This window comes from Suricata suricatta, chromosome 8 (genome assembly GCF_006229205.1).
Source record: "Suricata suricatta isolate VVHF042 chromosome 8, meerkat_22Aug2017_6uvM2_HiC, whole genome shotgun sequence".
Classification (NCBI taxonomy): domain Eukaryota; kingdom Metazoa; phylum Chordata; class Mammalia; order Carnivora; family Herpestidae; genus Suricata; species Suricata suricatta.
This window is the reverse complement of record NC_043707.1, coordinates 16829600-16856343: the sequence shown is the minus strand read 5'-3', so window position 1 is coordinate 16856343 and position 26744 is coordinate 16829600. Positions and strand designations below refer to the sequence as shown.

Here is a 26744-nt window from a genome sequence, read left to right as displayed (position 1 = left end):
TGTTGATTGGATGCAAAATGATGGAGTGATAAAGTGCACAGGCTCTGGATCCGACAGCCAGGGTTCAAATCCCAGCTTGGCAGCTTCCTAGCTGTGTCACCTGTGGTGAGTAACAGCCTTTCTTTGCCTCAGTTTCTTCATCCATACAATGGGATAATCAGACCTCCTTAATGTGCTAATCCAGAGGTTGGCAGATTTTTCTCTGTGAAGGGCCAGAGGATAAATATTTTATGCTTTGGGCATCTAGGGTCTGTCAATGTTGCAACTACTCAACTCCTGCCAGCAGCTGACACAGACAATATGCAAATAAATGGGCGTGGCTGTGTTCCAATAAAACTTTATTTATGGACACTGAAAAAGGAATCTTCTATCATTTTCATGAGTCACAGAACAGTCTTTTCTGATATTTTTAACCCTCTAAAATTGAAACAGAAAACCTTCCTAGGTCATGAGCACAAACAGGATTTGGCCTGCGGGTTATAGTTGCTCCTCTCTAAGTGCTTAGAACAGCACCCAGCACACTGTTGCAGAGCTAACATTGGACACCTACTGTATGCTTAATACATGTTAGGTATTATCACGTTGAAAGGTGTGAGCATCTTGCTGGGGAGGGGCAGGCCGTGGTGGGGGGTGGGGGGGTGTTTTGCCTGGGAGGGAGAGAAGCTGAGGTAAGTTATCAGATGATCCTTTATACCTTGGGCCACTGGGTGTCCATCCAGCAAGGCCCTTGAAGGGGCCCTTCTGTTCTTGGGTAAGGGCCCCGGGGCGTTAGCTTGGCTGCCCAGAACATGGCCCCACCCCTGCCTCTGGCCACATCCCCAGACACCCCCCCCCACCCTGTTGCACTCTCCCCACTACACACTCCTAGGACCTCGGCCCAGCTCCCTGCCTGAGGGCACAGAGAAGACCTTGCCCCAATGTCAACGACTAAGAACAGTTTATTCACAGACAGCACCAGCTCCAGGGCTGGTGCTTCCTCCTGGCTTTGTCACTAGGCAGTCTTGTCCGGCCTTGACACCTAAAGGCATGTCCTTGGGCCCCAGCCCAGGCTGGGGAAGTGGGTGAAACCCTGGGCTTAGGGCTTCGGAGGAGTCTTTCTCTCTCAAGACCTGGTGAAAGTTCCGTCAGCCTTCACTTTCGGCCTTCATCTGGGCGGGTGCCATTTCTTCGGCCTCCATCTCTTTCCGTAGCAGATGTGTGAGGGGTTTGGGCTGCCGGACCTTTCTCACCCTGGATGGCTGAGGGTTGCTGGGCAGAGCCCAAGGGGTCCCCTGCACGCATCCAGGCCCCGTGTTGTTGTTCAAAGCAGATTTTTAGTCAATGTCTCTGAAAAGCCCAGACCGAGGGGGTGCCAAGGGTCCCCTCTGTGTGCAGGAGACAGGGTCTGAGTTCTCAGACCATGGCTGGGGGTCCTAGCTACACCTCTCTTCCTCTTCCCGCCTCAAGATTCTGCTGGCATCTGGGTGTCCGTGAGCTGGTCGGAGAAGGCCCTCTCCAAACGCAAGGTGTTGTATCTGGGAGGCGGGGTGCCGGGCACCTCAGTCCCTGGAGCTGGAGGCAGGCGCAGTGCGGAGGTGAAAGTGGGCAGATCATCGTCTATATCGAGGCCTGGGTTGTCCAGGCCCTGAGGGCCAGGGGGAACATGCCTCCGGGCCCACCATTCCTTGGCTTTCTGCCATTGGTGGCGGGCAATGATCGAAAAGGAGTCAATGAAGAAGACCTCAATGATCTCAATGACACAGACAACGGAGCAGCTCATCCACAGGCCCAACTGGCCACCAAAGTTGGACAGAAGCATCTCGATCTGCAAGGGAAGTGAAGCCACACCATTAGAAGGGCCCCTCCCTCCAACTTGGCCTCATGCAGGGACCCCAATTCCCAAGGGAGCCCCTGGCAAGCCCTGGCCCTACATGGATTTGGAAGAGGAAGTGGGCAGGCTTCCTGTCCCCTCTTCCTCTGCCTTATCTGATCCAAGTCCTGGCTGGCCTGTGGTGGCTATGCAGCTCAGGCTGGATCCCTAGCATTTAACTCTGCTCCCTGAGGCAAAGCAGATGGGCACATTTGCAGACCCTGGGCAGATCCTACAAGGAAGTCACTCACGCTGTTGGCGGGGCTCTCCACGATAGATCTCTGATTCAGGTCTTTGTAGAATATCAAGAGTTTGGCCAAGTCTGTCCTGTAGAAATTCCAACAGGCAGGGCCCCGGTGAGTCAGGTGTCTTTGCGTCTACCAGATGACCAGCCCTTCGGCTTGGCTGTCTCCCTCCTTCTCAGCCTCCAGCACGGCCCAGGCTCTGAGCTCCAGGGTAATCTTAGAACCTGGCTCCTGTGGCTCCTTCTGAACCCTATAGCACATCTCCAGCCTGGGCCTGGTTGCGTAGGCCCTTCATTCACTCAAAAACCATTTCCCAACCAGACTACATCAGTCCACCCAGCTACATATTCCCATAGCATCCTGTTCTTCATTAAGCCCTGATACTGCGATTGTTTGATTGCAATCTCAAATATGCACAGGAGACATGCAGGTAATATGAATGAGTGGGGTAGGCTAGGCATAACGTAGTAATGATAATGACCATAATAACAGCCAGCATTTATTGGACACTTCCTGTGTTGCCAAGCACCGTTCCGAGTGCCTTATGTGAATTAACTTGCTGAATGCTCACGACAACTCTATATGTCACTATGTTTTAATCATCCCCCTTTTACAGATGTGGAAGCTAAGACATGGGTTGGTTAAGTAACCTGCCGAAGACCACACCACTCACAAATGGCAGATCCAGTATTCAGACCTAGGAAAATCTAGCTTCAAAGTCCATGCTGTTAGCCACTGCACAAAATTGCCTCCTGATGAAACTGTGGCAAGCTGGAAAGTCCACACTTACTCCAAAGGGGCAGCTATGACTCAGCTCTTTAGCGCTACACAAGCATGCAGGTTTATTATTTCCAGAACTTCTGCTCTTTCGAGGAAAGCTAGAAGTAATGGGTTGCTTTTGTGGGGTTAGATTTGGTCTAGGGGCCACTGGCTTGCAATGCTTGATTTAAGAGTTTGCACTTGCTGGGTCAAAGTCTACCTTTATGACTAGACTGTCACCACCGTGGGGGCAGAGATCACATCTGCTCGGTCATCATGGTACCCCCCAGCACCCCAGATAGCACCTGGTGTCTAGTGTATATACAATAAATGGTGGAGCTCGACTGACCTCCACTGTGGAGATGGGAAGGACCCAGAAAGACGTGAGGTCACGTGGTAATTGCCCCGTCTTCTCCTACCTTCATCTCCATCCCCTGGGGTCCCTGAACTCTGGCCTGGCTGATTTTTGCTAGAGCTCCCTTGGAAGTGAATTTTGATGTGGAAATTTTAAGTGGGATTAGAAGCTGCATGACTCAGAGGACTATTTTTCCCAGCGGGTCAAGATACGTCAGGAAGCCATGAAATAAATTTCCTAGGCTGTGATCAAAGCCCTCTGTCAAAGGGAAACAGAATAGGAAATATCAGATTGCAGCCACAGAGATGTTCAAACTCTTTGTCAACTGATCTGGGCACTAATCACTGAGAATGGCGCCATGATTGTTAGAATGGATGTAAACAGTTGGTTTGGGTGTACCAGTTTACACGTCTGAAAATCAGCCTGAATGCTTTGTACACCATAAGGAAGTGCTGTTACATGAGACTTTTATCTCATTTATCTATTCAATGGGCCACAATGGAAAACTATTTTCATAACGTGGGTCACAGTCAAAACATTTGAGAGCCACAGGCCTAGAGTAGGGCCTGGCTCCTGACACAAGCTTGATCAATATTTGTTCAATAAAGAAATGAGTGAATGGAAAAGAGAGGGTTTGGCAGTGAGGAAGCGGGTAAGGAGGCTGAAGCCCCTGTGGAGGCAGAGGAAACAGGGCGGGGGTCTGCTTACTTGTTGAGTTTTTTCTTTATTTGCTGGCCTTGGTCCCAAGTGAGAACGGGAAGCAACCATTTCTGTGATGGAGAAAGAAGGAGTGACCTGGGGATGCCCGGAGAGGCCAGGCCAGCCCTGGTGCCTCCCCTCTCAGCCGCTGCCCCTCCTGCCCCGACCTGGCCTCCCCTGGGCATCTCCCCTGAGACCAGAGGACACAGGCAGGACATCAGGCTCCAGGATGAGGATTGAGCGGAAAGATGGGGAAGAATAACTTACCTCGGAAACCGTGGATGGCCACTGTGCCAGACTGGTGGTCAGTGTCCACTCCTTAAAGCTAAGGGGAGAAGGGCACGGAGTGAGTAGGGCCGGCCCAGCCCGGCCCGGCCCCGCGGATTCCGTCCTTCCAGCGCACTCACCTGCAGGCTTCCCGGCACACTGACTGGCAGCCCAGTTCTTCCCGGACAAAGGCCTGGTGCAGCTCATAGTAGCAATACACTGAGGGACAGAGCAGAGGGCATGTGAGCTGTGGGGCTACCGCACCCTTCCTGGGAGTCACCAAGGGTGCCTCTCCGGGACTCCTTTTCATGATTTCTGCTCCCATTTTCTAATTTTTTTAAATGTTTGTTTTTGAGAGAGAGAAAGAGAGAGTGCAAGCAGGGGAGGGGCAGAGAGAGAGAGGGAGACACAGAATCCGAAGCAGGCTCCAGGCTCTGAGCTGTCAGCACAGACCCTGACGTGGGTCTCAAACCCACGAACTGTGAGATCATGACCTGAGCCAAAGTCGGACGCTTAAGCAACTGAGCCACCCAGGTGCCCCTCTGCTCCCATTTTCTACAAACACTGGTTCTCTGGAAACAAATGCTGCTTTGTCATGTTGAGAGACCAGAATACTGTGGAGGTTAAGGGCATATGTTGGGGGGTCAGCTGCCCTTGCTTTGAGTCTGGCTCTGTTACCCCAGGGCTGTGTGACCTTGGAGAAGTTGCTTTACCATTCTGAGCCTCAGTTATCTGTTCTGCAAAAAGGTACCACCAATAGTTCCTGTCTCCTGGAATTGCTAGAAATGCCCAACCTCTTAGCACAGGCTGGGGTGCAGCATTTGGTCCTAATCGGAAAGTAGAATCCCAGCCAGGCTTGGGGACAGGAGTAAAATTTTTGCTTAACATCTCTCTACCAATATCTCCCTCCCGCAAAAGGCCAAGGCGCAGGCTGGTGCTGGGGCTGGGCCGACTCTGCCCCCCGGGGTGGGTCTCACTCACTCCAGTTGGGGTGCTGCTGGTAGTTGCAGTAGTTGGCTGCTGGAGGGCGTGGCTGGCTATACTGGGCGCACCCACATTTCTCCACCATCTTTGTCTGGAAGCACGAGTGAAGGCAGATCTGAAAGATGAAACCCAGGGATTCAGATCTCCTTGCACGGGGATGCCAGAGAGCTCCCTCCCTACACTTCCCTCATCCAGGGGGTCAGCTTCCCACAGCCTCGGCAGACTGCATTCATGTGCCCCTCGTGGCACAGCGGACTGGGCCGGGGCCGGCCTGACTCCTAAGGGACCAGGGTAGAGCGGTTATTGAGAATTCAGGTGAAGTGAGATGGGGCGAACAGGCTGAGCGGGAGCTGTGGCTGGGGTTGGTCGCTTTCCAATCGTGTGAGTAGGGAATGCCGAGAAACAGAGAAATACAGTCCCCAACTTTCCTGTTTTCAGGCCCCAACCCTCCCCATTTGGGGATCCTTGGGGATCCTAAGCTACCACAATATCCACAAAGCTTACAGCATAAAAGCTCATGGTGAAGGCTCTGAAGGCAGGCTACTCCTGCTCAAATCCCACATTTGCCACATCCCAGCTGTGTGACCCCAGGCAAGTTCCTAAACTTCTCTGATGCTCTGGTTTTGTCACTGTTAAAATAAGTAAAATAATATCTAGTTCACGAGGTTGTTGTGAGCAGGAAATGAATTGATATATGTAAAGTGCTCGCACGCGGTAGCCTCTCCCTAAATATTATCCGGGAGTGTCTTTCCAATGAGCTGAACTTTCCTTTCCTTTCCTCACAATTGTTTTCTTTTCTTTTTCTGTCTTAAATTCAGTTTGACTGTATTTCTACTATAAGCAGACATTCTCTAATAGTTTCTTTTCACTTAGCGTCCCTACCACCTCTCAGCTCAGTTCTGATGTAAGCTACAGGACCCAGTGTGCACGGGCACCTGCTCTTTTTATTCTACTGGACTGATTTTCATGAACTCTGAGCATCTCAGTCGGTGGGGACCTGCAGACTTGCAGAATAGAAGAAGGCAGAACAGATGACCGCACTAGAGGGTTGAAAACGCAAATGCTCATAGGAGTCATTGATCAGGTAATACACTAGCGGTTGGTGGGGACCATGGGGAACGAGAACACATGCCTTCTTTAACGGGGCAACTCCACCCACTGTTTACACTGCAGGAATACTGGCCCAATGCGACCAGATCTTGTTTTTCAAGAGAAGCTGGAAATCTGGGTTTTCTTATGAAATTCCCTCACTTCTACACACGATGCAGGCTGGAAAATCTAGGTGTGCAGCCTGGAAGAGGGCTGGGATTTGCCAGTTAAGAGCCCCTCATCCAATCCAACCTACCCCTGTGATTGCTAAGGATGGGGTCACCTGCCCAAGGGCATCAGCAAGCGAGGGGCATGAGTGGCCCACAGGCCAGGCTCCTGACCCGTCAGCCAATGCCTCTCCCAGACTACTTCTCTCCTGCCCCTCACTTGCTGAGGCCTATTTAGGAAGCAGGCTTGTCTCATCTGTACATTGTGTTCCATGCAGACCTCAAGCAATCAATTCAGCTCTGGTTACAGACGGATTAAAGAGGACTAGAACCAGCTGGCATCGTTTGTTCTTGAGATCTTTGGATGAACCCCAGGAATTATCACCAGAGTTCCTGCTCCAGACACACCCTGGTTAAATATAACTGTCTCCTGTGTCCAGGCCACAGCCCAGGGCTGAGTGCCCTCTCCCGCCCATACCTGAAGGGAGTATGCAGCATTGTAGATATTACTGATTGGCACGTCACTTCCATCCTCCGTGCACTGGCTGTAGGGTTCGCTCAGCTTGAAGGACTCTGTCTGCAATCACAACAGCACACATTCAGCCCTACCCTGCCCTAGGACCCAGACAGGGGCACCCCTGGGGGCTGAACGTGCATGTAGTCATTCAGTTAGTAAATACTTACTGAGCATCCACTAGGTACCTGGTGCTATTCTAGGCACTACAGGTTCAACAGTGATCAAAGTAGACACACTCCCTGCTCTCATGGAGCTTACTTCCTAGTGGGGTAGACAGATGGTCAAAAGGAATAAATGCCTTATAACTTTGGATAATTATGGCTAGGATCAGTGAAACTGGGAAGAGAGACCGGAGGGCTTGGGAAGGAAGGGTACATTCTTTCCCAGAGTGACTGGGGAAGATGTCTTCCCAAAGGGACCTGTTGGCTCAACAAGGAATGGAAAGAAAGAGCTGGATTTGCTACAAAGTGGCAGAGGGGGGATAAGGCAGAAGAAGCAGTGAAGGCTAAGGGGGGGGGGCGGGGCAGGGCCAGGGTGGCTGGAATGCAGCACAAGAAAGATGAAACCAGAGAGAGCTGCCAAGGCCAACCCATGGCAGCCTCCTATGCCATGCTGGGAAATCTGGATTTGGATTTGGTTTTCAAAATGGTAGTAAGCCATTGGAGAATCCATTGGGAGGGTGCAGGAGCGGGGAGGGGGAAAAGACAAGCAATGACTGCGTGCTACATGGGATTCTCCTCCCAGTGAGGGACCCATTTCCTACCCTCTGATCTTCTAGTCCCAGAAATTGACTTAGAAAAACTGACTTTCTTAGAGAGGGCCAAGGAATGCCCAAGAGTAGAATGATATGTGGTCCGAGGAGGTAAGAGAATTGTAGCTCAGTTCAAAAGCCTTATTAAATTGGGGCGCCTGGGTGGCTCAGTTGGTTGAGCAGCTGACTTCAGCTCAGCTCATGATCTCACAGTCCGTGGGTTCGAGCCCTGCATCGGGCTCTGTGCTGACAGCTCTGAGCCTGGAACCTCAGATTCTGTGTCTACCTCTCTCTGCCCCTCCCCTGCTCACTCTCTGTCTCCCTCTCTCAAAATAAAATAAAGACATAAAAAAATTTTTTTTAAAAAGCCTTATTATGTCTTCTTGCGCTTTACTAAGTTTGGCTCTAGCTTAACAGTTGTCACTGCAAATAAACAAATCAGAAAAGCCCATTAAAAAAAAAGATAATGTCTCCCAAGGGGAACTGATAATTGAATATAAATTGCAACCAGCTTACAGCCAGCTTCCTTGTTTGTTTTGTTTTCTGGGAGTGGGAGAAAAGAGGAAATGGATGGCGGATTTGTGAAAGGGTAAAAAAATCTTTCTTCTTTTAAGACCGGTCAAAAAGACAGATAAGGGGGGGGGCATGCGGAGGAGGGAAGAATCAAGAATTTTGACACAGGTAGAAAACACAGACATCACAAGTAACTGTGAACTCTTTGTATTGTAACCTATCTGCTTGCTGACCATTAGTCTCCCTCAATTAGCTACAGGGACCTCAAGAGCAATTAAGAGTGTCCGTTTAAAAACATTTAAACAACAGAAGCAAAGGGGAAACTGACAGGCTGGTCTCCTCTCTTCCCTGGGAGAGGAGCAGAGCAGAGCTCGGGTATACAGACAGGCCGACGGGCAGACATGACGCACACATTGCCTGTGCTCTGCAATCTCCCCTTCTCACTAAAAGCAAAGAGTGGGCGTCTTTCTGTGTCAGTACAAAATAAACAGACTCACTTCACTCCTCCAAATAGCTTGGGTGGCTAACAGATTCAGAGCCTCTAGAACGTGCCAGGGCTGGCTGGGCCATGGGGTACAGAGATGCTGACAGTGGCTCCCCTCAAGGGCACCTTAACTCCATGCCACCCCCTGAGCTTCCTGAAGTAGCAGGCTTGCTGGGCAGATGTTCCTTCAAGCCCGCGGGTACTGCTGAGCGGTCCACAGAGCCCAGTATGGAAGGTATACGCTCTACCTGCCTGGGGAGTTGGGGGGGGGGGGGGGTGGAATCCAAGACCCTGGCATCTAGGTGACAGGATTTGTCTTCTTGAGTAAGCTGGGAGCAGCTTTTACTTTGAGGACCAGCCCATGGGTCTCTTCGAGAAAACTGATTGAGAGAAATCATCTTTTGATTTTTATGCTTTTGTGTCCTTAATGGCCTCGTACTCTGTAAGGATGCTTATTGAACTCAGGGGCCCGGGTTATTCAGGTTGCTTTCTAAAGAAACAGGGGGTGGAGGGAAGGCAGATGGGGCCAGCACTCCTGTGCTCGCTCTCTTGCTCTCTCTCTCTCTCTCTCTCTCTTTCTCTCCCTTCCTCCCTCACTTTCTCTCCTCCACCACCAGCTTTTCAGAACTGATCTATCCCTAACCTCTAGGGACACAAAAATGAGAATGGGGTAGATATGTATGTGAATGTATGTAAGTTTTGTGTATACATGTGTGAGTAGGCATGCATGTCAGTGCATACATGTGTACAGGTGAGGGGTGTGTGTGTGTGTGTGTGTGTGTGTGTGCATGCCGGGGTATATGTAGGCATGATTAAGTGCATGTGAGTATATGTGTGAGCAACAGGGCCCATTTTTATCAGACCAGATCTTATCTGCTTCCTTCTTAGGATCCTGGGGGAGGCGGGCATCTGCAGCTCACCTCTTCAAAGGTATGAACTATCCCAGAGAAAAGCCTAGGTGGCAGTATGATACCCTCCATGGAGTTAAGTATGGTTTAACTTTCTTTTTGCTTTTGTTCTGTTTTTACACTGTAGGAGATTCTAAAATTTATTTGCATCCGGCAAAGTTTATACTTTTAATCAATGGAGAAAAAATAATTACTCAATATATGAAGTTAGGACTACTGTTATCTCTTTGGAGGAAGTAGTGAATTTTTCTCCACTTCACATCCTACAGAAAAAACATTCTAGTGGGTTAAAGTATCAAATGAAATAATAAAATAACTAGAAGGTAACTCAGCTCAGTATCTGATCTTAAAGAGGGAAAATCCTCAGTAAACATAATGACTAAAGAAGAAAACAAAAATTTTGACTATGTAAGCACTTGATGTGTTTGCATGTGAAATAGTAGATAAAGAGAACTAAAAGGCAAGCACAGACCAGGAAAGATATTTCCAACACAACTGGCAAATAACTAGTACTCTTTGTGTATAGATGGAAGAGATCAACATTTCATAAAGAAGGAAAGTGTCACTAAAGGCAAGAAAAACCTTTCTAACTTCTCTTTTTGCTCCAAATTTATGTTTCCCTTCCTTCATCTCTCTTTTCTTAAAAAAAAAATACAGTAATAGCTGACATTCTTAGAGCACTTCCCACGTATGAAGCATTGTTTTCCCACTGATTCATGAAGCACATGAATCAACTTGTTGAATTCTCACCAGCCTATAAAGTAACATTATTATTATCATCCCCATTTCACAGATGAGGTAACTGAGACATTGAGATTATGCAACTGAAGTGCAAAGCTGGGCAGTTTTTTTAAAGTTTTTATTTATTTTTGAGAGAGAGAAAGAGTACAAGCACCACAGCGTAGGGGCAGAGAGAGAGAGAGAGAGAATCCCAAGCAAGCTCCACAATGTCAGCACAGAGTCTGATGTGGGGCTTGAACTCACGAACTGTGAGATCATGACCTGAACTGAAATCAAGAGCTGGACACTTAACTGACTGAGCCAGCCGGGCCCCCCACAAAGCTAGGCACTTACTTCCTGTTACACATATGCTTGTGAAAAGAAACGTGCATATGTTTTATGATACAAATGCACAGCAGGGTTTGCGGTGACAGTGAAGTCTCCCCTCTCTCCAGGACTTGGCCTTACACCACCCCAGATGAGCTGTCTCTCCTACCACTTCCTCATCTCCCATTCATGATCTAGCTCATTGGACTCTGGTTTCTGTTCCACTCCTTCTGCTGAAAACTTCTCTGGCAAAGAATACCCATGATCTCTTGGTTGCCAAACCCAGAGAGCACTTTTTTCCCTTTATGTTGATGACCCCTCAACTGTATTTGGTGGTTTGGTTCACTCTCTTCTTTGATTTATCTGACACCAATACTTTCTGGCCTCCATTCCTCATTCTCTGTCCCGACTTCTCCATTTTTGTTCTGCTCAGCCCTTAAACATTTACATTTTGTTAGGTTTTGGGTGATGGCATTTATTTCCAAGGCTGGGATTATGCTAGATGCCCATCCCATCCCCCACCTCAGTTTTTCTCCTGAGCTCCAGGTCCATAGCATCTATGGAGATTTTCACCTTAATTTCCCAAAGGTACAACTTGGGTACGTCCCAAACGGAAGTGGTCATTTTCCCCCACTAGTTTGTCCCTGCTCTTGCATTCCCTATTTCTGAGCCTGGCCCCTCCATCCACCCTACTGCCCAAGCCAAGACCTAAACATCAATCTAACTTCCCCTATCCTTTCCTCACGGACCTTGGTTGTCAAGCCCTGTTGCTTCCATGCTGTAGTATCTCAAATCCATTCACTTATGCTCATCCCCGCAGCCATTGCCTCAGTTAAGGTCTTCATCATTTCTTTCTGGAATTACTGTAAAGGTGCTCCTTCCAGTGTCTTTATTACTTCGCCTTGATTACACTTTAGCAAAAGAGACTTCTCAAAAAGTTTCACCACTCAGCTTAAAATCCTTCCTGTGATCCCTTTGTAATTGCTTTGCCCTTCCAGAAACTGTTTGCCTGACAAATTCCTTCAAGCATCTATCCACTAGGAAGTCTTCACCAACAGCTGCTCTCTGGGCTCCCATTCACCTGTACATCCATCCATACATCCATCTATCCAACCAACATTATTTACTGGGTATCTGTGTTCTAAGTACTGGGCCTGGTAACAAGACAGACAAGGTCTCTGTTCCCACAGAGCTGGGAACTGTATTACAAAGCTGTGTTGTCTTAAAGGCAAGATCTTTTGAAGAGAGATACTTTGTTGTGCTCACCTCTGAATTTCTAGTGCTTTGAACACACAGCCCTTCAATGAATGGTGGTAAATTTTTTAACCGGCTGCCTAACCAACTGACTGAGTATACCAGCTTAACAGGCCCATCCAACAAAATAAATAAACAAATAAGAAAGGAAGGAAGTGTAGTTTGTTTGGACTTACTCTTAGTGACCCCCTGCTGACCTCTTAATAATCCCTAAGATCACGTTTTGTTGTTCCAAATGCTCATAAATCAGCAAGAGAGCTGACTGACCCTGCTCTGTGGCTTTGATTTTATACATCTCAAATTAGGTGTAGCAAAAAACCCACCCATGTCTTTGTTTACCAATCATTGTTAAAGCAAACATTTGTTTAACAAGGTAGTGGGTATTTCTAAGCTCAGAGAAGAAAATCAGAAAGCAGGGATGCTGGGTGGTTCAGTTGGTGAAGTGTCCAACTGTTGATTTCAGCTCAGGTCATGGTTTGTGAGTTCAAGCCTCTCCCTAAGCTCTGCACTGACAGTGTGGAGTCCACTTGGGATTCTCTCTCCCTCCCTCTCTCTTTGCCCCTCCCCTGCTTGTGCATGCTCTCTCTCTCTCTAAATACATAAATAAATTTGGGGCACCTGGGTGGCTCAGTTGGTTAAGCATCCAACTTGGGCTCAGGTCATGATCTCACGGTTCATAGGTTCGAGCCCCACATCAGGCTCGGTGCTGACAGCTAGCTTAGCACCTAGAGCCTGTCTTCGGATTCTGTGTCTCCCTCACTTTCTGCCCCTCCCCTGCTCATGCTCTCTCTCTCTTTCTCTTTCTCTCTCTCTCTCTTTCAAAAATATATTAAAAAACATTAAATACATAAACTTAAAAAGGAATATATACATACATTAATATACATGTTAAGAAAATTAGAGTGCAGAATTCCCTAGTTCTTGTACTTTTCCAAGCTCTCAACCCTCTCCTCTAAGTCTGCAAGCACTGTGAGGGGCAGAAGGGCAGGAGGGGGCAAAAGGATAGGTAATAAACATGTTTTAAAGGATAGCATATATTACAAATCCCAAGTTCTTATTCGGGGTGCAGATAAAACTGCATGGGAAATTTTAGGTGAAAATGTCCACTATTCTGATTAGGGGGTTTTGCAATCCCAGTAAATAAAGGAATCAGTGACCCAGACCCTTAAGGGATACCCCAAAGTCTTTTCAAGCCAGTTTCATAGGTTGGGCTTGGGAATATTTGAGGGAGAGGGGAAAGGCAATCAGTATGCACACAGTCTGAGTTGGTACTCAACCCTTCTCATGTTGGAGCAAATTTCTCTCTTTAGTTGGAACAAAGCCCCTAAACAACATGGCTCCCAAGAGCACTCAGGTTCCATGAACCAGACTGATGGGTTTCTTTTCTTTTCTTTTCCTTTCTCCCCCGCGCCCCCCAGGATTGTCCCTTTGATGGGGCACTGAAGCCACAGATTTCATCTGGAATATCACCATGCCAGTTTATCATCCCAGCTGCCACAACTTAATGTTGCTTCCTCAAGAAATCACCCCATGAACTCCCCACTTCCCCTCATTAAACAAAAGCCCTAGGTAAGCCGTCCCCCTTATGCATCCTGCATTTCTCCTTGTTAGTACTGATGATGATTGTAATTAAACATTTGTCTGATTTGTTGTTTCTTATCGATCCTCTCTGCTGGACTTTAAGCTCTAACAGGATAGTGTCAGTGTCTTCCACTCTGATGTGGCCCCAGTGTCCAGCACGTCAAGGCAGGCAGGAAATGCTTGCTGAATGGACAAGTGATGGATGGATATACAAGTCCCAATGCCTACCGTATCACTTTATAACTCAGGACGAAGCCATCATTTATGGCTGTGCCAAAGCTTTTGTCATTCTAGCTTCCCTCTTGCTTAGGAAGACACACTTTGCTTCTCCTCTCGTGTTGAACTACCCAGCTTTCTAAAGCTGAGGTTCCTGAGTTTGCTGCCTCTTGGAATAGTCACCAGAGTTTGGTAAACACACAGATCTTGGGCTTATCTCCCAGAGATTCTGAGTCAGTGGATCTGAGTCTGATGATCAATCCAGTTTGGATACCACTGCTCTGGAGGATAGATTTACAAGGAATGAAGACAAAAGGTGGAGAGCTTACTGGCATAGAAAGACCCCAGCCCTACAATCAAGAAAACTGTATAAGTACTGGAGTGGCTGGGGGCATTGGAGCACACTCCTTGTCTTCTCCTTCTGCTCCCATCGGGCATGGTTGACTTGGGCATTAGAGTCTGCGGCCCAGATGTGCTTCTGTTGACAGGTATGAGTGTTCTTGGCATCCAGGGAGGTCAGAGAGGGTCAAAGACTTGAGGGAAAAGGGGGTTGTTGGTAAATGAAGTGAAATTGATGGATAAATATTGGCTAAATAGAGCTTTGATGGCCCAGTGACTTCCCATTAGTCCTTACGGAGTGGCTTACATGCCTCATAGACCTTTAAGTGGCCCAGAAAGAAAGGTGTTAATCTGCTCTATTTATACTAGTGACAAACAGAGTTGGTTTCTGATGCTTTGCTTTCAACATAGTTCCCGTAAATAAATGCTAGTGTTTTTGCAATAAAGAAGGTTCTTTCGACTCTTTCTGAAAACGGAATCCTGCGTCCTTGTTCGTCCACACAGAAGATACAAAGATGGCTTTTAGTATAATGACTGGAATGATCGTTGCAGGAACGATTAGAAAGTACAAGCTTACGCTTCCTTTTGAAACCAGCATGCTGTTCCACAAGCTGAACCTTACTACCTTACTGGTTTTCCTTGAGGGAAAAAAAAAGACAGAAAAGAAAAGAAAAGAAAGAAAGAAAGAAAGAAAGAAAGAAAAAGGAATCTGTAATCTTTGATTCCCCTACAGAAATCAGAATGTTCTCTTACCAGATGCATACCGATGGAGGTGGCCATTGCTGTCTCGATCTCCGTCCCCACGTCCTCAATGAAGGGGTACTCATCCTGCCGATGCACAATCACCTTAGCCCCGGTGGAGGACACCAGGAAGGGATTGTATTCCTCTTCGTTGATGTACAAGATCACCTGCAGCCCTGAGAGGAGAAGAGGCTGCTGTGGTCAAAGGTTCATTCAACATTCCCTGTTGGTAGCCTCCATCTCCCGCTGCTTTGGGAGTCTCAAAACCAAGAGGCAGGTATTTCCAACATAGTGAAAGGTAGACAGGGCTAGACTGGAAGCTTCATGGAGAAGGGAAGTGAGGGGGGGGTGCCTGACTTGCTCACTGCTGTGTCCCCCCAAAACAGTGTCACTGCTGCAGTTCTGCTGAGCAATAAACTGCTATTTGATCCAAAAACATGCATCTTGACATGGTTCTTTGAGATGGGGGATTTTGCAGAGCACCCACGTGGACGTGCAGTGCGGTGGCTGCTTAAGCCCTTAGAGAAAAGCACTAATGGAGTATCTGATCCTTGGTCTAACTTCTCTTCATACTTCACCTCCTATCCTGGCAATTCTGCACCCTGCAGCCAGAGGGATCTTTTAAAATTGGAAATCCGATCAGGTCACTCCCTTGTCTGAAACCCTTCAGCAGCATCTCACTGGATACACGGGGAAACGCCATAGAATAAAATCTGTAAACTTGACCGTGGCTGCCATGTCTTTCACGATGCAGCCCTGCCTGTGTTTCCCTTGTCATCCCCCTCCCTGCTCTCTCAAGAAGCTCCAAGCACACTGGACTTCTTTCTGTTTCTAGAGCATATCAAATTCATTTCCTTTGAGAGGTTTATTGTACTTGCTACCGCCCCAAATGCTCTTCTGGGGATCGTAATATGGATCTTCTCACCCCTAACAAACTCTTTCCATGGATGCCTTTCTGGCCCCTTATTTGAAACCCCAACACCCCCTTGCCCTTCACTACTTTATTTTTCTCATAGTCCTCACTAGGCTTTATAATCAGATAATGTCTATGTGCTTGTTCATTCATTTGTTGTCTGTCTTTCCCCACTATCATTCAAGCTACCTGGAAGGGTCTCTGATACCTGGAAGAGAACCAGGCACACAGCAGGCACTCAATAAATGTTTGGTGAATGGCAGAGCAAATGAGCTCATGGCCTATATGGATTGACAGAAGGAAACTTTGAGAGGTCATTCTGACTTCTTTCATTTGTAAATAAATGAGTAGAAGTGATTTGCTCAAGGTCACACAGGACATATGCAGCAGAGCCTGGATTCTGCACTCTTTGCTCCCAGTTCCCAGACTACTTCATTCCACTAAAGTACGTGCCCTGGATCTTGCAGACTTGGTAAAGATACAGACTACACAGTAGCAAAGGCTAGGAGTCAATATGGGGTTTTCCTGCGTTTCCTTGTGGGAGGATATTTGTGTGTCAACTCATGTTCAATTTGCTTAGGACTTTACCAGGCCCATCTGTTTCCTGCCTTCCCTGCAGAAGTCACCCTAGTGAGAGCAGTGGTAATAGTACTGGAGGTTGTAATGGTACTATTGGCGGTGGTGGTGGTAGGAGTAGTAATGGTACCAACAGTAGTAATGACAACACACAACGAGCATTTGTTGTGTGTCCGTGGGTGTTAAGGGTTGAATTGTGTTCTTCTCATAATCTGTATGTTAAAATCCTACCCCATAGTGTGGCCCTTTAGGGAGATAATAAAGGTTAAATGAGGTCATAAGGAGGGCCCCAATCCCATAGGGCTGGTGTCCTTATAAGAGGGGGAGATACCAGAGCTTTCTCGCTCTCTGTCTCTGCCTTAGAGGAAAGGCCAGGTGAGCACACAGCAGGAAGCCAGCTGTCTGCAAGCCAGGGAGAGAGATCTCCCCAGAAACCAAATTTACCAGCATCTTGACCCTGGGTCCCTAGCCTCCAGAACAGAAACTAAATAAATTTCTGTTGTTTAGGCTACTCAGTCCATGATATTTTGTTATGCAGCCTGAGCAGACTAGCACAGCATGTGCCAGGACTTATTCTAAGCATTCTGCATATATGAAGTCCTCTCAAAAACCCTCTAGCAGAGACATTATCATGATTCCCACTGTGCAGCTGAAGCACAATAACTTGTACAGGGTCACACAGTGAGTGGCAGAGCCATGGGTTTTGGCTCCAGAATGTGTGATCTTAACCAAGATAAAGGTATGTTTGCCTCCCTAACCTCCTGGTCAGCTATCTGGGTTTAAGTCTGCCTGAAGGTGCCTGCCCTGCATTACTCATTCCAGCTGCAAGCCTGAGCCAGAGTGGTTTGCCAGGAGAAGAAACCCCAGTGATGCCACTGTTTCTCTCTCAAAAGTAAAGAGGAGACAAAAAAAAAAAAAAAAGAAAAGAAAAGAAAAAGAAAGGAAGCGCCAATGTGGAAGCTGATAGAAACAGTACAGCAAAAGGGGAAGTGGTGTCCCTGGTTTCTGGCCGGTGAAGGGATCCCACATTTCTGGAATGCTCAGTCACCCACTGTCCTCCTGTCAGGATGCTCACTGCTGGTGTAGATTTCCTTACCGTATTCACTGCCCCCCATGGAGGTGCTGAGGATAGTCTCATTTTCTCGGTTGTTGAACGTGTAGCAATTCCCATACATTGGATGGTGGAAAAGTGTGAAGTTTCTATGAGGAAAAATACAGGTCAGAAAGAGCGTTAGTGGAAACTCCCCTCATGTATCTGAGCTAAAGGCTAGATGGGAAGGGTTTATGGGGTCAACTCTCTTTTGTGGACAATGGATAATAGACAAGACTTAATTCCTCACCTTCTGTCTGATAAACCACAAATAAAGCCCCTCACCCAGCTGACACACATTGATGTAGGACTATTCTTTGCTTTGTTCCCCCATCTTAATCCTCCCAGCTCTGTCTTCATCCTGATGTGGCTCTTCTTGTGCCCCATGTCTGCCCCAAATTCCTCTACTCATAAATTTCTCAGCCAATGCATGACATTTTTCATTCCAACACCAGGAAATGATCCCCAGAGAAGGAACTACATCACATGTGTCCTTAGACTGATTTTAAAACCCAACCCTCATGCAGATATGATTCCAATCACTCAGTTTCATAAAGACCAATATATCTACTAACATAGAAAGCCTTAGCATTTAAGAAGAATGAAGTAAGGCTTTTGGATTGGCAGGAACACTCTAGAATGTCCCAGCACTGCTCAGTTACCACCAGGGATCTGAGTGTTATCTTAAAGGCAGAACTGTTTGAAAGCTCAGCCATCTGTATATAGATCTTTCTTCCTCTTTCTTTCCCACCTCTCCTTCCTTCATTTCTTCCTTTGTGCATGATCAGGAGTTCTCAATCATTGGTGTGCATGATGGTGGTATACAAGGTTACACATATACCATCAACCACTCTGTTTTTATGAGTAACTTAATGAGTTCAAAGATATTTTGACTCTATGCCATCTCTATTTTCCTCAGTGACTCTAGAGCCTAGATCCCATGTAAGCTGTTTTCCAAAGGGCAGAGTCAGTGAGAAGAGCATCTTTCACTCCCAAGCCCCATAGCCGCGCTGCAGGTGCAGGCTAGGGCCTTGGGGCTCAGAGCCACAGATCCTCAGAGCTAAGAGGGCAGCCTCCTCTCCTGACCTGGCATCGCAGGACATGCCGTCAAAGAAGCAGGTGACCAGCAGTTCCTCAGCAGAGTAGCTCATGTTGATTTTCTTCTCCAGAGGGACCTGTGCCATGATGTTCATGTAGTGCAGCTTATACCACTCCTGGATGGCATTGACCCCCGAGCTGAAGGTGTAGACGGCACATTTGGACGTGTCATTTGAACACTGTGAATAAGAGGAGATGGTAGGCTGAAGTCACTGGCACTATCACTGGCCTTGAGAAGTACAGTAAGGATGAGGACCTGGGACCCTAGACCAGACACTCAGAGGGACAGGAGGGGCACCTGAAGCAAGGATAGGCTTCCTCTTACTTCAAAGTGCTGAGACTGATCGGCCTCGGAGACGAGGAAGAGGCTGAGAAGGACACGTGTCCCACTGTCATGGCTCCCTGTGACTGCTTACCAGGTGAGAGGAAAAACCAGCCTCTGTAGGATCTCCAGATATCCAGGCTTTGGTTGATTATTGCTACTGACTTTCTACCCACCCCTAGCCATTTTCTACTGGATCAGCAGTCTAGAAATCTGGCTGCTCGACTCAGACTTCAATATATATTTCAGCAGGATCTTGAGCAAGGCATGACATCTCCATTATTTCACCTACCGAATCTTGACCAAAATGCCATCATTAGTTGAGAGGACCAGCATTTAAAATATGTAATAATGTGAGCTTTAGAGGAGATTGTAGTAAGTGCCTGATGTTCTCATCGCACAGCGTTTGGAATCTGTCTCAAAAGGAAAGACTTTGAAGGACTGATTTTGCTATCAAGGATAGCCAAGAGAGTATCACATGAAAAGACCCAGGATGACTTTGAAAAGTCTCCAGGATTAAGAGAAAGGCCATTTCTTCAGGATTTGTAACTGGCATTCTGAGGTCTCACAATTGGCAAGCCAGGTAGAAGGTATAGAAGAGAGGCATGGAGAGGTAGGGTGATTGAGTGCCTTTACCCAGGAAACTGATGATGGAATTTGATTTTGGTGACTGGCTGCTTCCTTAGAGCCCCTTAAATGGGACCAAGAAGGAGAGAAGAAAAGTCAGGCCGTAGAAGCTCACAAAGGCAAGTACTGCAGGGAACATTGGGTGTTTCTGCTGTTTATTATCTATTTTCTTCCTTCTGGTGTCTGTACTCTAATTTTGGTTTGGTGAACATCTTTTCCCTTGTTGGATACAGTCTGGTGAGACTGTCCATCATGACACCTCACACTCTGTTAGGTGACCTGATCCAAACTTGGCCCATCAGATAGTCCCAAGATGGGATCTGATTCCGTCTTTAACAAAAAGCCTGAAAATAGTGAAAGCTTATTAACTCTAGCAGCCATATCTGAAATGACTTTTCACCATCTCTTGCCACCCAGATCCCTGGACCTTCCCTAATTTCTGTCCTTTGACAGGCCTCCATGAGCTTCTGGTCCCTTTCTAAGACGGTTTTTTTTTTTTTCCTGCTTAATATTGTCCAAATCAGTTTTAGTTGCTTGAAGAATTTCCAGCCTTAACTGGGTGTATTTCTTTGAGTGGGACCATAGGGACAGTGGCAAAGGAGAAACCGTCCTGGACCCACCATCTCGAGCCCATCCCATGACCCCAGCTATGAGGACATGCATCTCACCAGTCGGAATCCCACCACCTCCTTGGACGCGTGGACATGCATGACACCTGATGCCTTGTGAATGATGCTCCCACTGACTTTCCGCTTCCGCCCTGTGAGGAAGTCCCTGGCCTTGCTGGTGTCATCCTGACTGAAAGCCAGCAGTGGGACCAGTTTGAGGAATTTGGGCTGTGTGCCCTCCCAAGCTGAGGCCCGAGACTCTGCCTCTCGGCGTTTTCGAGACTTATTCTCTGGAAAGCCGTACAGGTTCTTCAAGGCCATTCTGGTCTCCTGTTCCAAGTCGGCTAGAAGGTCCCGCACTGCACTGTACCTGCCAAAGGGGAGGGAGGAGTCAGGGAGAGGGGAAGCTCCCCTGACAGAGAGCTCGTACTTCTCCCCTCTGCTTTCCAGGCGCACGTGTGTGTGTGTGTGTGTGTGTGTGTGTGAGCCGTGGGCTCACTTCTTCACTACCTCCTTGGCCAAAGAGGCCTTTCATGATCTGCCCCATCCAAAGTGACTATTCGCTTGAATAAATGGTGACAGGCTCCTGTGTGACCCTTGTGTGACTTCTCATGGCTTCATTTCTGCCACCACCATCTGCTTGTTCTTGGGGTGTGTTGGTAAGTTTGCCCCAACCCGCATTTCTGGAGTGGTGACTGTAAGGTACCTCCCATAAACCAGCCACGGTGAGGACAATGACTGCTAACTGGAAGTGGGTCCAGGGGACCAGCTCCATCTCCACCCAGCACACTTGCCCCTGCACACCGCTTCCCCTCTAATCAGTCCTGGGACAGAAGAGGTATCACTGTCACTTTGATAACCGCCAGGAACACAGAAGAATGATACAGGCATTGGCCACATGAAGCACAGGGTCATCTTCAAATCTCCATCATACAGGTGGCCCTGGCCTCCCTCCCAGCTGCCCCCCTGCCTCCTCTCTCTGCACCTTTGTCCCTGCACAGACGACACAGCATTGTGATTGAGTGTATAAACTCTGGAGTCAAACTCCCTGGGGTCCTGTTCCCCATCCTGCTTCTGGATATGGGACCTTGGACAAGTCGTTTAGCCTTTTTGTGTCTCAGTTTTCTCACCTATAAAATGAGATCACTGGAAAGATTCAATGAGTTTATCATGTGTGCATGTAGGTAAAGAGTCACTATTAATTTTATTAATGTAATTATATTTGCTAATATTTCACTCCTCCACTACAACTCAACTCTACAGGACCAGGACTGTGTTGGGTTGCTCAGTTCCATGCCCCAGACTCTAGTACAGTGCATGCCAACTTGTAGACTCTGAGTAAATGACTCAGGTACAAATGGTAGATCGAAGAAAGGGAGGGAGGGACAAGACTCTGAGGTGGAGAATGAGGCTTAGACCTGATTCTGATTTTGTCCAGTTAGTTTCCTCTGACACTCTTCCTCCCCTGCTCCTCCCTTCTCCCCACGCCCACACCTGCTCAGATGAATTCTGCCAGATTCTGACCTGCCTCCCAGATCAGTTTTCAATGATCCTGAGCACAACTCCAGTGACCCATTTAGAACAGGCCCTGTGGCAGAAAACAGGGCAGTACCAAGGGCTGATCCTGCCCAGAGCCCGGTGATCTCAATTAGTGGGGCTGGGTTCACTCACATGAGGGTTTGGGGCAGCTGAGATGCTTCTGGAAGTCACCTGGGTGTCACTTCTGAGTCAGCCTCCAGCTCATGTTTCGGGGACAGTGAGGGTGTGAGTTTAGAGGGCTTAGGGGGAAATGGCTAAGCTAGGCTGTGTGCGCATACGTGTGTGTGTGTGTGTGTGTGTGCATTCACAGGTGCCTGGGGTGGGAGGTGGTTCTAGCACATTCCGGGACCCACCCCACCCCTAGTGAAACTGACCCTTGCGGACTCCGCTCCAGTAGGCCTGAGCTAGTCAGTCTCAGAAGCAGCTGATAGATTGACAACTTGGGACAGATTTAGAACCTGGAGGAGGGAGTTTACCAATGTTGGCAGAAAATTCAGATTTCTAAAAATCCTCCCTGTGGGCTGGTGCGTGTCATCTTTGAGTGGGGCTCCAGCCTTGGGGGGTGAGGGGGACCTGGCCCCCCACTCCATATCCCTGCTCCTGCCTCTCTTACTTGTAAGGGTTGATGTTGCAGATGGTGACGGCAGGGAAATCCAGCTTCTGGAAGTGGACCTTGATGGAGACAGAGACGGTGTAGAAGGAGGAGATGAGGAGTGCGCACTGCCAGAAAATGAGGGCCACGGCCGTCAGGGTGAAGAGGACCCAGAGCAGGCGGCGCAGGCGGCCGCGGGACACCACGATGCGGCGGCAGCCATGGGTGTTGGTGTTGAGGCAGTACCACCGCATCAGCTCTTTGATAGTAGGCGCCTGGGGCCCCTTGACGGGCAGATTCTTCTTGATTTTGGCTTTGATCTTCTCTCCAGGAGCCATGGCAAGGATGGGACTTGGAGGGCCAGGCAAGCTGGAGGGGCAGAGAAGAAAAGCGGGTGACCTCACGCTCCCTGGCCTCCAGGGTCAGGCCAGACTCCGGGGAGACACCAGCCCACGTGCCCTCAGAGGCCACCTTTCTCTGTCCCTCTGTGGGCTGGACAGTCTGCATTTTGAGGTCCCAGTCCCTTTTTCCAGGATATTTGATTTTTTGGGCCACCACAGCTGCCCAAGGGTTGCTTTCTTCCTCATGCAGCCCCCAGGCCCAGCTGTGTTGGGTTGAACCCATGAATCGCTGGTTTGAAGGACCTTTGCCCTGGGTGCCTGGAGGAGGAGCCCTCCACACCTCAGCCTCTGCACGTGTCTTATCGGCCACCTGCACCTCACTGCTTCCTCCCACGTGGCCCCCTGCAGGGCAGCATGCCTTTTATTTTTTATGCTTTTTATTTATTTTTGAGAGACAGAGAGAGACAGTGAGAGCAGGGGAGGGTCAGAGAGAGAAGGAGACACAGAATCTGAAGCAGGCTCCAGGCTCTGAGCTAGCTGTCAGCACAGAGCCCGATGCGGGGCTCGAACCCACGAACCGTGAGATCATGACCTGAGCCGAAGCCGGACGCTTAACCGACTGAACCACCCAGGCGCCCCATGGAGGGCGGCATTCCTATCTTACCGACCCCCTGGTGCCTAGCCAGTGTCTGGTACTGAGCAAACACACTGCAAGTCTCTTCTGACAGATGCAATCTGTCAAAAGAATTTCTTGGCAGTCAACTTAGATCCTGTTCGGTCCACTCCTAGCCACGTTTTCCAGGCTTTTCCCCTTGGCTTGCCCTGCAAGTGGGGTTTCTGTTTCATTTCTATTTAACTTCTTCTCTTTACAATCAAGCATTTGCTGTAGAACCTTATAAACAATAGCCCACAGCTATTGGCCACTTAATATTTGCCAGGTACAGTGCCCCGTTTCCTTGATTCTAAGGTATCACTTGTTGGGGGAAAATACTTTGATGAGATAACAGCTTTGTTTGGGGGAAGTGTTGGAAAGCAAATTATCACATTCATCAGTGTACATGATGCATTTCAGTTACAGCAACTTTACAACATGGAATAACATTCTTTTTAGAAATGAAGTCATATGTGTGTATTGTGTATTCTGTATATTATATATATAAAGAGTCACCTCATAGCTGTATAAAATTTCATCAGTCTCATAAATATATATATAGTTTCTCTATATACATATAATCTACATATATTTCATTTTGTGTTTCAACAACCAATACTATTACCTTCATGACATAGAGGAGGAGAATGAGCTCAGAGAGGTGAGGTCATTTGTGCAAGACCACACAGCTAGTAAGCGGAAGGACTGGATTGGTACCTTGCAGCCTTCACCACCATGGTACAGGCTTTTGAGGGGCCTGGTATTGTGCTGGGTGCTGTCTGCTCCCCAAAGAAGAAGGAAAGAGAAGGATCCTGTGCTATTATTTCTTTAATATTTATTTTTAAGAGAGACAGAACACATGTGGGGAGAGGGACAGAGAGAGGAGACACAGAATCCGAAGCAGGCTGCATCCAGGCTCTGAGCTGTCCGCACAGAGGCAGCCGTGGGGCTGGAACTCACAAACCGCAAGATCATGACTTGAGCTGACTGAGCCACCCAGGTGCCCTGGGATCCTGGGCTATTCAATTTCTAAACTCTGGATAGTCAGTGTAACCACCTCCCAACAGTTGTGAGCACTGGTAAAGGGGGGAGGGTAGGTATACAGAAATTCTTCCGTCTTTGTTTTCTTTTAAGTTTATTTATTTATTTTGGAGATAGAGCGAGAGAGAGTATGGGAGAGGGCACGAGACAGAGAGAGAGAGAGAATCACAAGCAGGCGCTGTCGGCGCAGAGCTGACTCAGGGCTCATTCCCACAAACCGTGAGATCATGATCTGAGATGAAATCAAGCATTGGCTGCTTAACCAACTGAGCCACCTAGGCGCCCCAGGAAACTCTATGCTTTCTATGCCTGCCATTGGTGACAGAGGCAAAGTAGGGTGTACCTTAACTTGGTCCCCAGTCCCCCAGGCGGCCTGTGTCTGGGGCAAGGGCTTTAGATCATCCCATCAAGTTCTTGAGGCAGGGTGCTGGACTTCAAGAGTTATACCTGACCCCATCGGGACATTGTCTAAAATTGGAAGCTGGGGCAAAGCTGGGAGGCTTTGAAGTTTATGATGCTAGTGGGTTTCAGGTTTATGATGTAAAGGAAATAAGAGTGCTGGGTGTGAGGGGCGGGGGTAAGGCTAGTGAGATGTCCAGAGACAGCCACCTCCCTCCAACCTCCACCCTCCCGCAGACACATAGCACCTTACTGGGTTGGAGAAAACCTTCTCGACCCTCAAGATTATGCTGCTAGTCTCTTAGCAAGAGGAACGTAAAGTATTTTGTTTTATCACTTAAAGTATTTCCTACCCTCACCTCCTCTCTCACTACAATTCAAAAGCAAAAAACTTAGCAAGAGTTTGTTTAAAAATCTGGGTCCAGGTTCAATTTCCTGTCAAAGAAAATGGCCACACAAGGAAGGTTTTCTCCTCTGCGAATGTTCAGGATTGCAGATTCTGGACACTCCTGTCTCTAATTCTCCTTCTTCTCCCTGAAGACAACCCCTAGGGTCCCTCTGCCCCATCATCTCCTTCTCTAGGACTGACCTGGACTCCAATGGATCAGCCCCCAGTGTCAGTGCAGCCACAGGTGAGAAACGGGAACCCATCTGGCTCCTCACAAAACAGATAAATGTGCACAGAAACAGTGTTTCAACTTCAGAGCAGAGCAAAGATGTGGTTACTGCTAGGTTTTGCTGCTTGATCAAACAGGATGCCTTTGTGGAAGAGTCCGCAGCTGACACGGAGCACTCTTTAAGTACTTTATAGGTATTAACCCATTTCACTTCCACAGCAGACTTCTGAAGTAGGCACCTTCATTTTTCCCATGACACAAATGAAATGGAGACATTGAGAGGTTAAGTAGCTTGTCCAAGGTCACACTAGAAAGTGGCAGAGCTGGGATTTGAACTCAGGAGTCCATGCCTTTAACTACTAGCTGTGCTGCTCCACCAACGGTAACAAATAATACAACGAAAGCAACAGCAGCAAAAATCACAGCGGTCATTTATTGATTCTTTAGTACTTCCTGCCATCCTACTCAGCTCTTTTGACACATTACCTTGTTTAATGCTCCCCATAATTAGATGAGGTATTAGTACAGTCCCCGTTTCACAGAGGGGGAAACTGAGGTACAAAGTGATTAGATAACTTGCCCGAGGTCACACAGATAGCAAGCATTCAAAGGAGTTGTTCACATTCCAGGGCCTCTCATGACAGCGATTCTCTACTGCACCCTACCACCCCCGAGCTTGTCTGTCTCCCATGCCCGAGGAAGGGACGCTAAGCCTCAGGCTCTGGGAGCGGGACTCGAGCTCCTCCACGGCGACTGGACAGCCCCTGCCCATCCGGCACAGAGCGACCACTCGCTGTGCTGTGGCAGAAGTCATGTCTGCTGAAGCAGCCAGACAGAATCCAACCAACCCGATTCAAGTGTTTGCTTCCTTCTGCAACCACAGTCACCCCAGAGAAAACATTCCAGAGGGTGAAAGGAATAATCGCGGTCAAGTCTCACCAAGGCCTCAATAGGTGCTGGGCGGAGAGACTAGGAGAGGCGCAGCCCGGGACCCCCAGAGCCCAGAAACGCCCGTCGCCCCAGCTCTGCGTCCCGAGCCATGGCGTGGCCAGACTCCAGAGAGCTGGCTGGACTCGGACTGACGTTGGAAGGAGTCCTAGCATCCCAGCCACCGGGAGGCAGCCCCGGGCTGATGCCAGCCAGCTCCACCGCCGCCCACGCAGACGGCGTCCGAGAAGCCACCCGGCCCCGCGGCCGCTTCGGTGCCTGAAACTCCCAAGCTAGTGCGACCCGACCCGGCTGGGCTCACCTCGCTCAGTTCCGAAGAGTCTGGGGCTCGGGCGTGCGCGAACCGGTGCGCTCCGTTCGGCTCTCCGTACAGCGCGAGCATCCCGCAGCCGCCGCCTCTGGCTCTTGTGGGCCGGCCCTGGGCCCCGCCCCTGGAACCCCGCCCCCTCGGGGCCGCCCCCACCTGCCCAGGTGCAGTTCCCCGGCGGCCTGGGAAGTGCCGGCCACGACTCCGCAGCGCCCCCTGCCGCCTTTAGGCAGCTCTGCGTCCTCATGCGTCCCGCACGGGGCCTTGCGGTGGCGAGGTGCAGTGCCTGCCGCCTCCCCGAGGCCATCC

General features: G+C 48.7%; 1 protein-coding gene across 2 annotated transcripts; it reads right to left on the bottom strand.

The window, feature by feature from the left end:
• Positions 1 to 321: 321 nt before the first annotated feature.
• SCNN1G (sodium channel epithelial 1 gamma subunit) lies at positions 322 to 26518 on the bottom strand. 2 transcript variants are annotated; one of them, XM_029948017.1, is made up of 13 exons: positions 26430 to 26518; positions 22152 to 22499; positions 20060 to 20369; positions 18431 to 18621; positions 17351 to 17454; positions 14778 to 14941; positions 6893 to 6991; positions 5156 to 5273; positions 4315 to 4393; positions 4175 to 4232; positions 3917 to 3978; positions 2101 to 2176; positions 322 to 1804 (listed from the first exon to the last, which is right to left on the bottom strand). In XM_029948017.1, the coding sequence occupies exons 2-13, from the start codon at positions 22466 to 22468 to the stop codon at positions 1442 to 1444; spliced, it is 1941 nt and encodes a 646-aa protein (XP_029803877.1). In that variant the 5' UTR covers positions 22469 to 22499; positions 26430 to 26518; the 3' UTR covers positions 322 to 1441. The 2 variants fall into 2 exon arrangements, with proteins under 2 accessions (XP_029803877.1, XP_029803878.1); XM_029948018.1 differs by lacking the exon at positions 6893 to 6991.
• Positions 26519 to 26744: the final 226 nt, after the last annotated feature.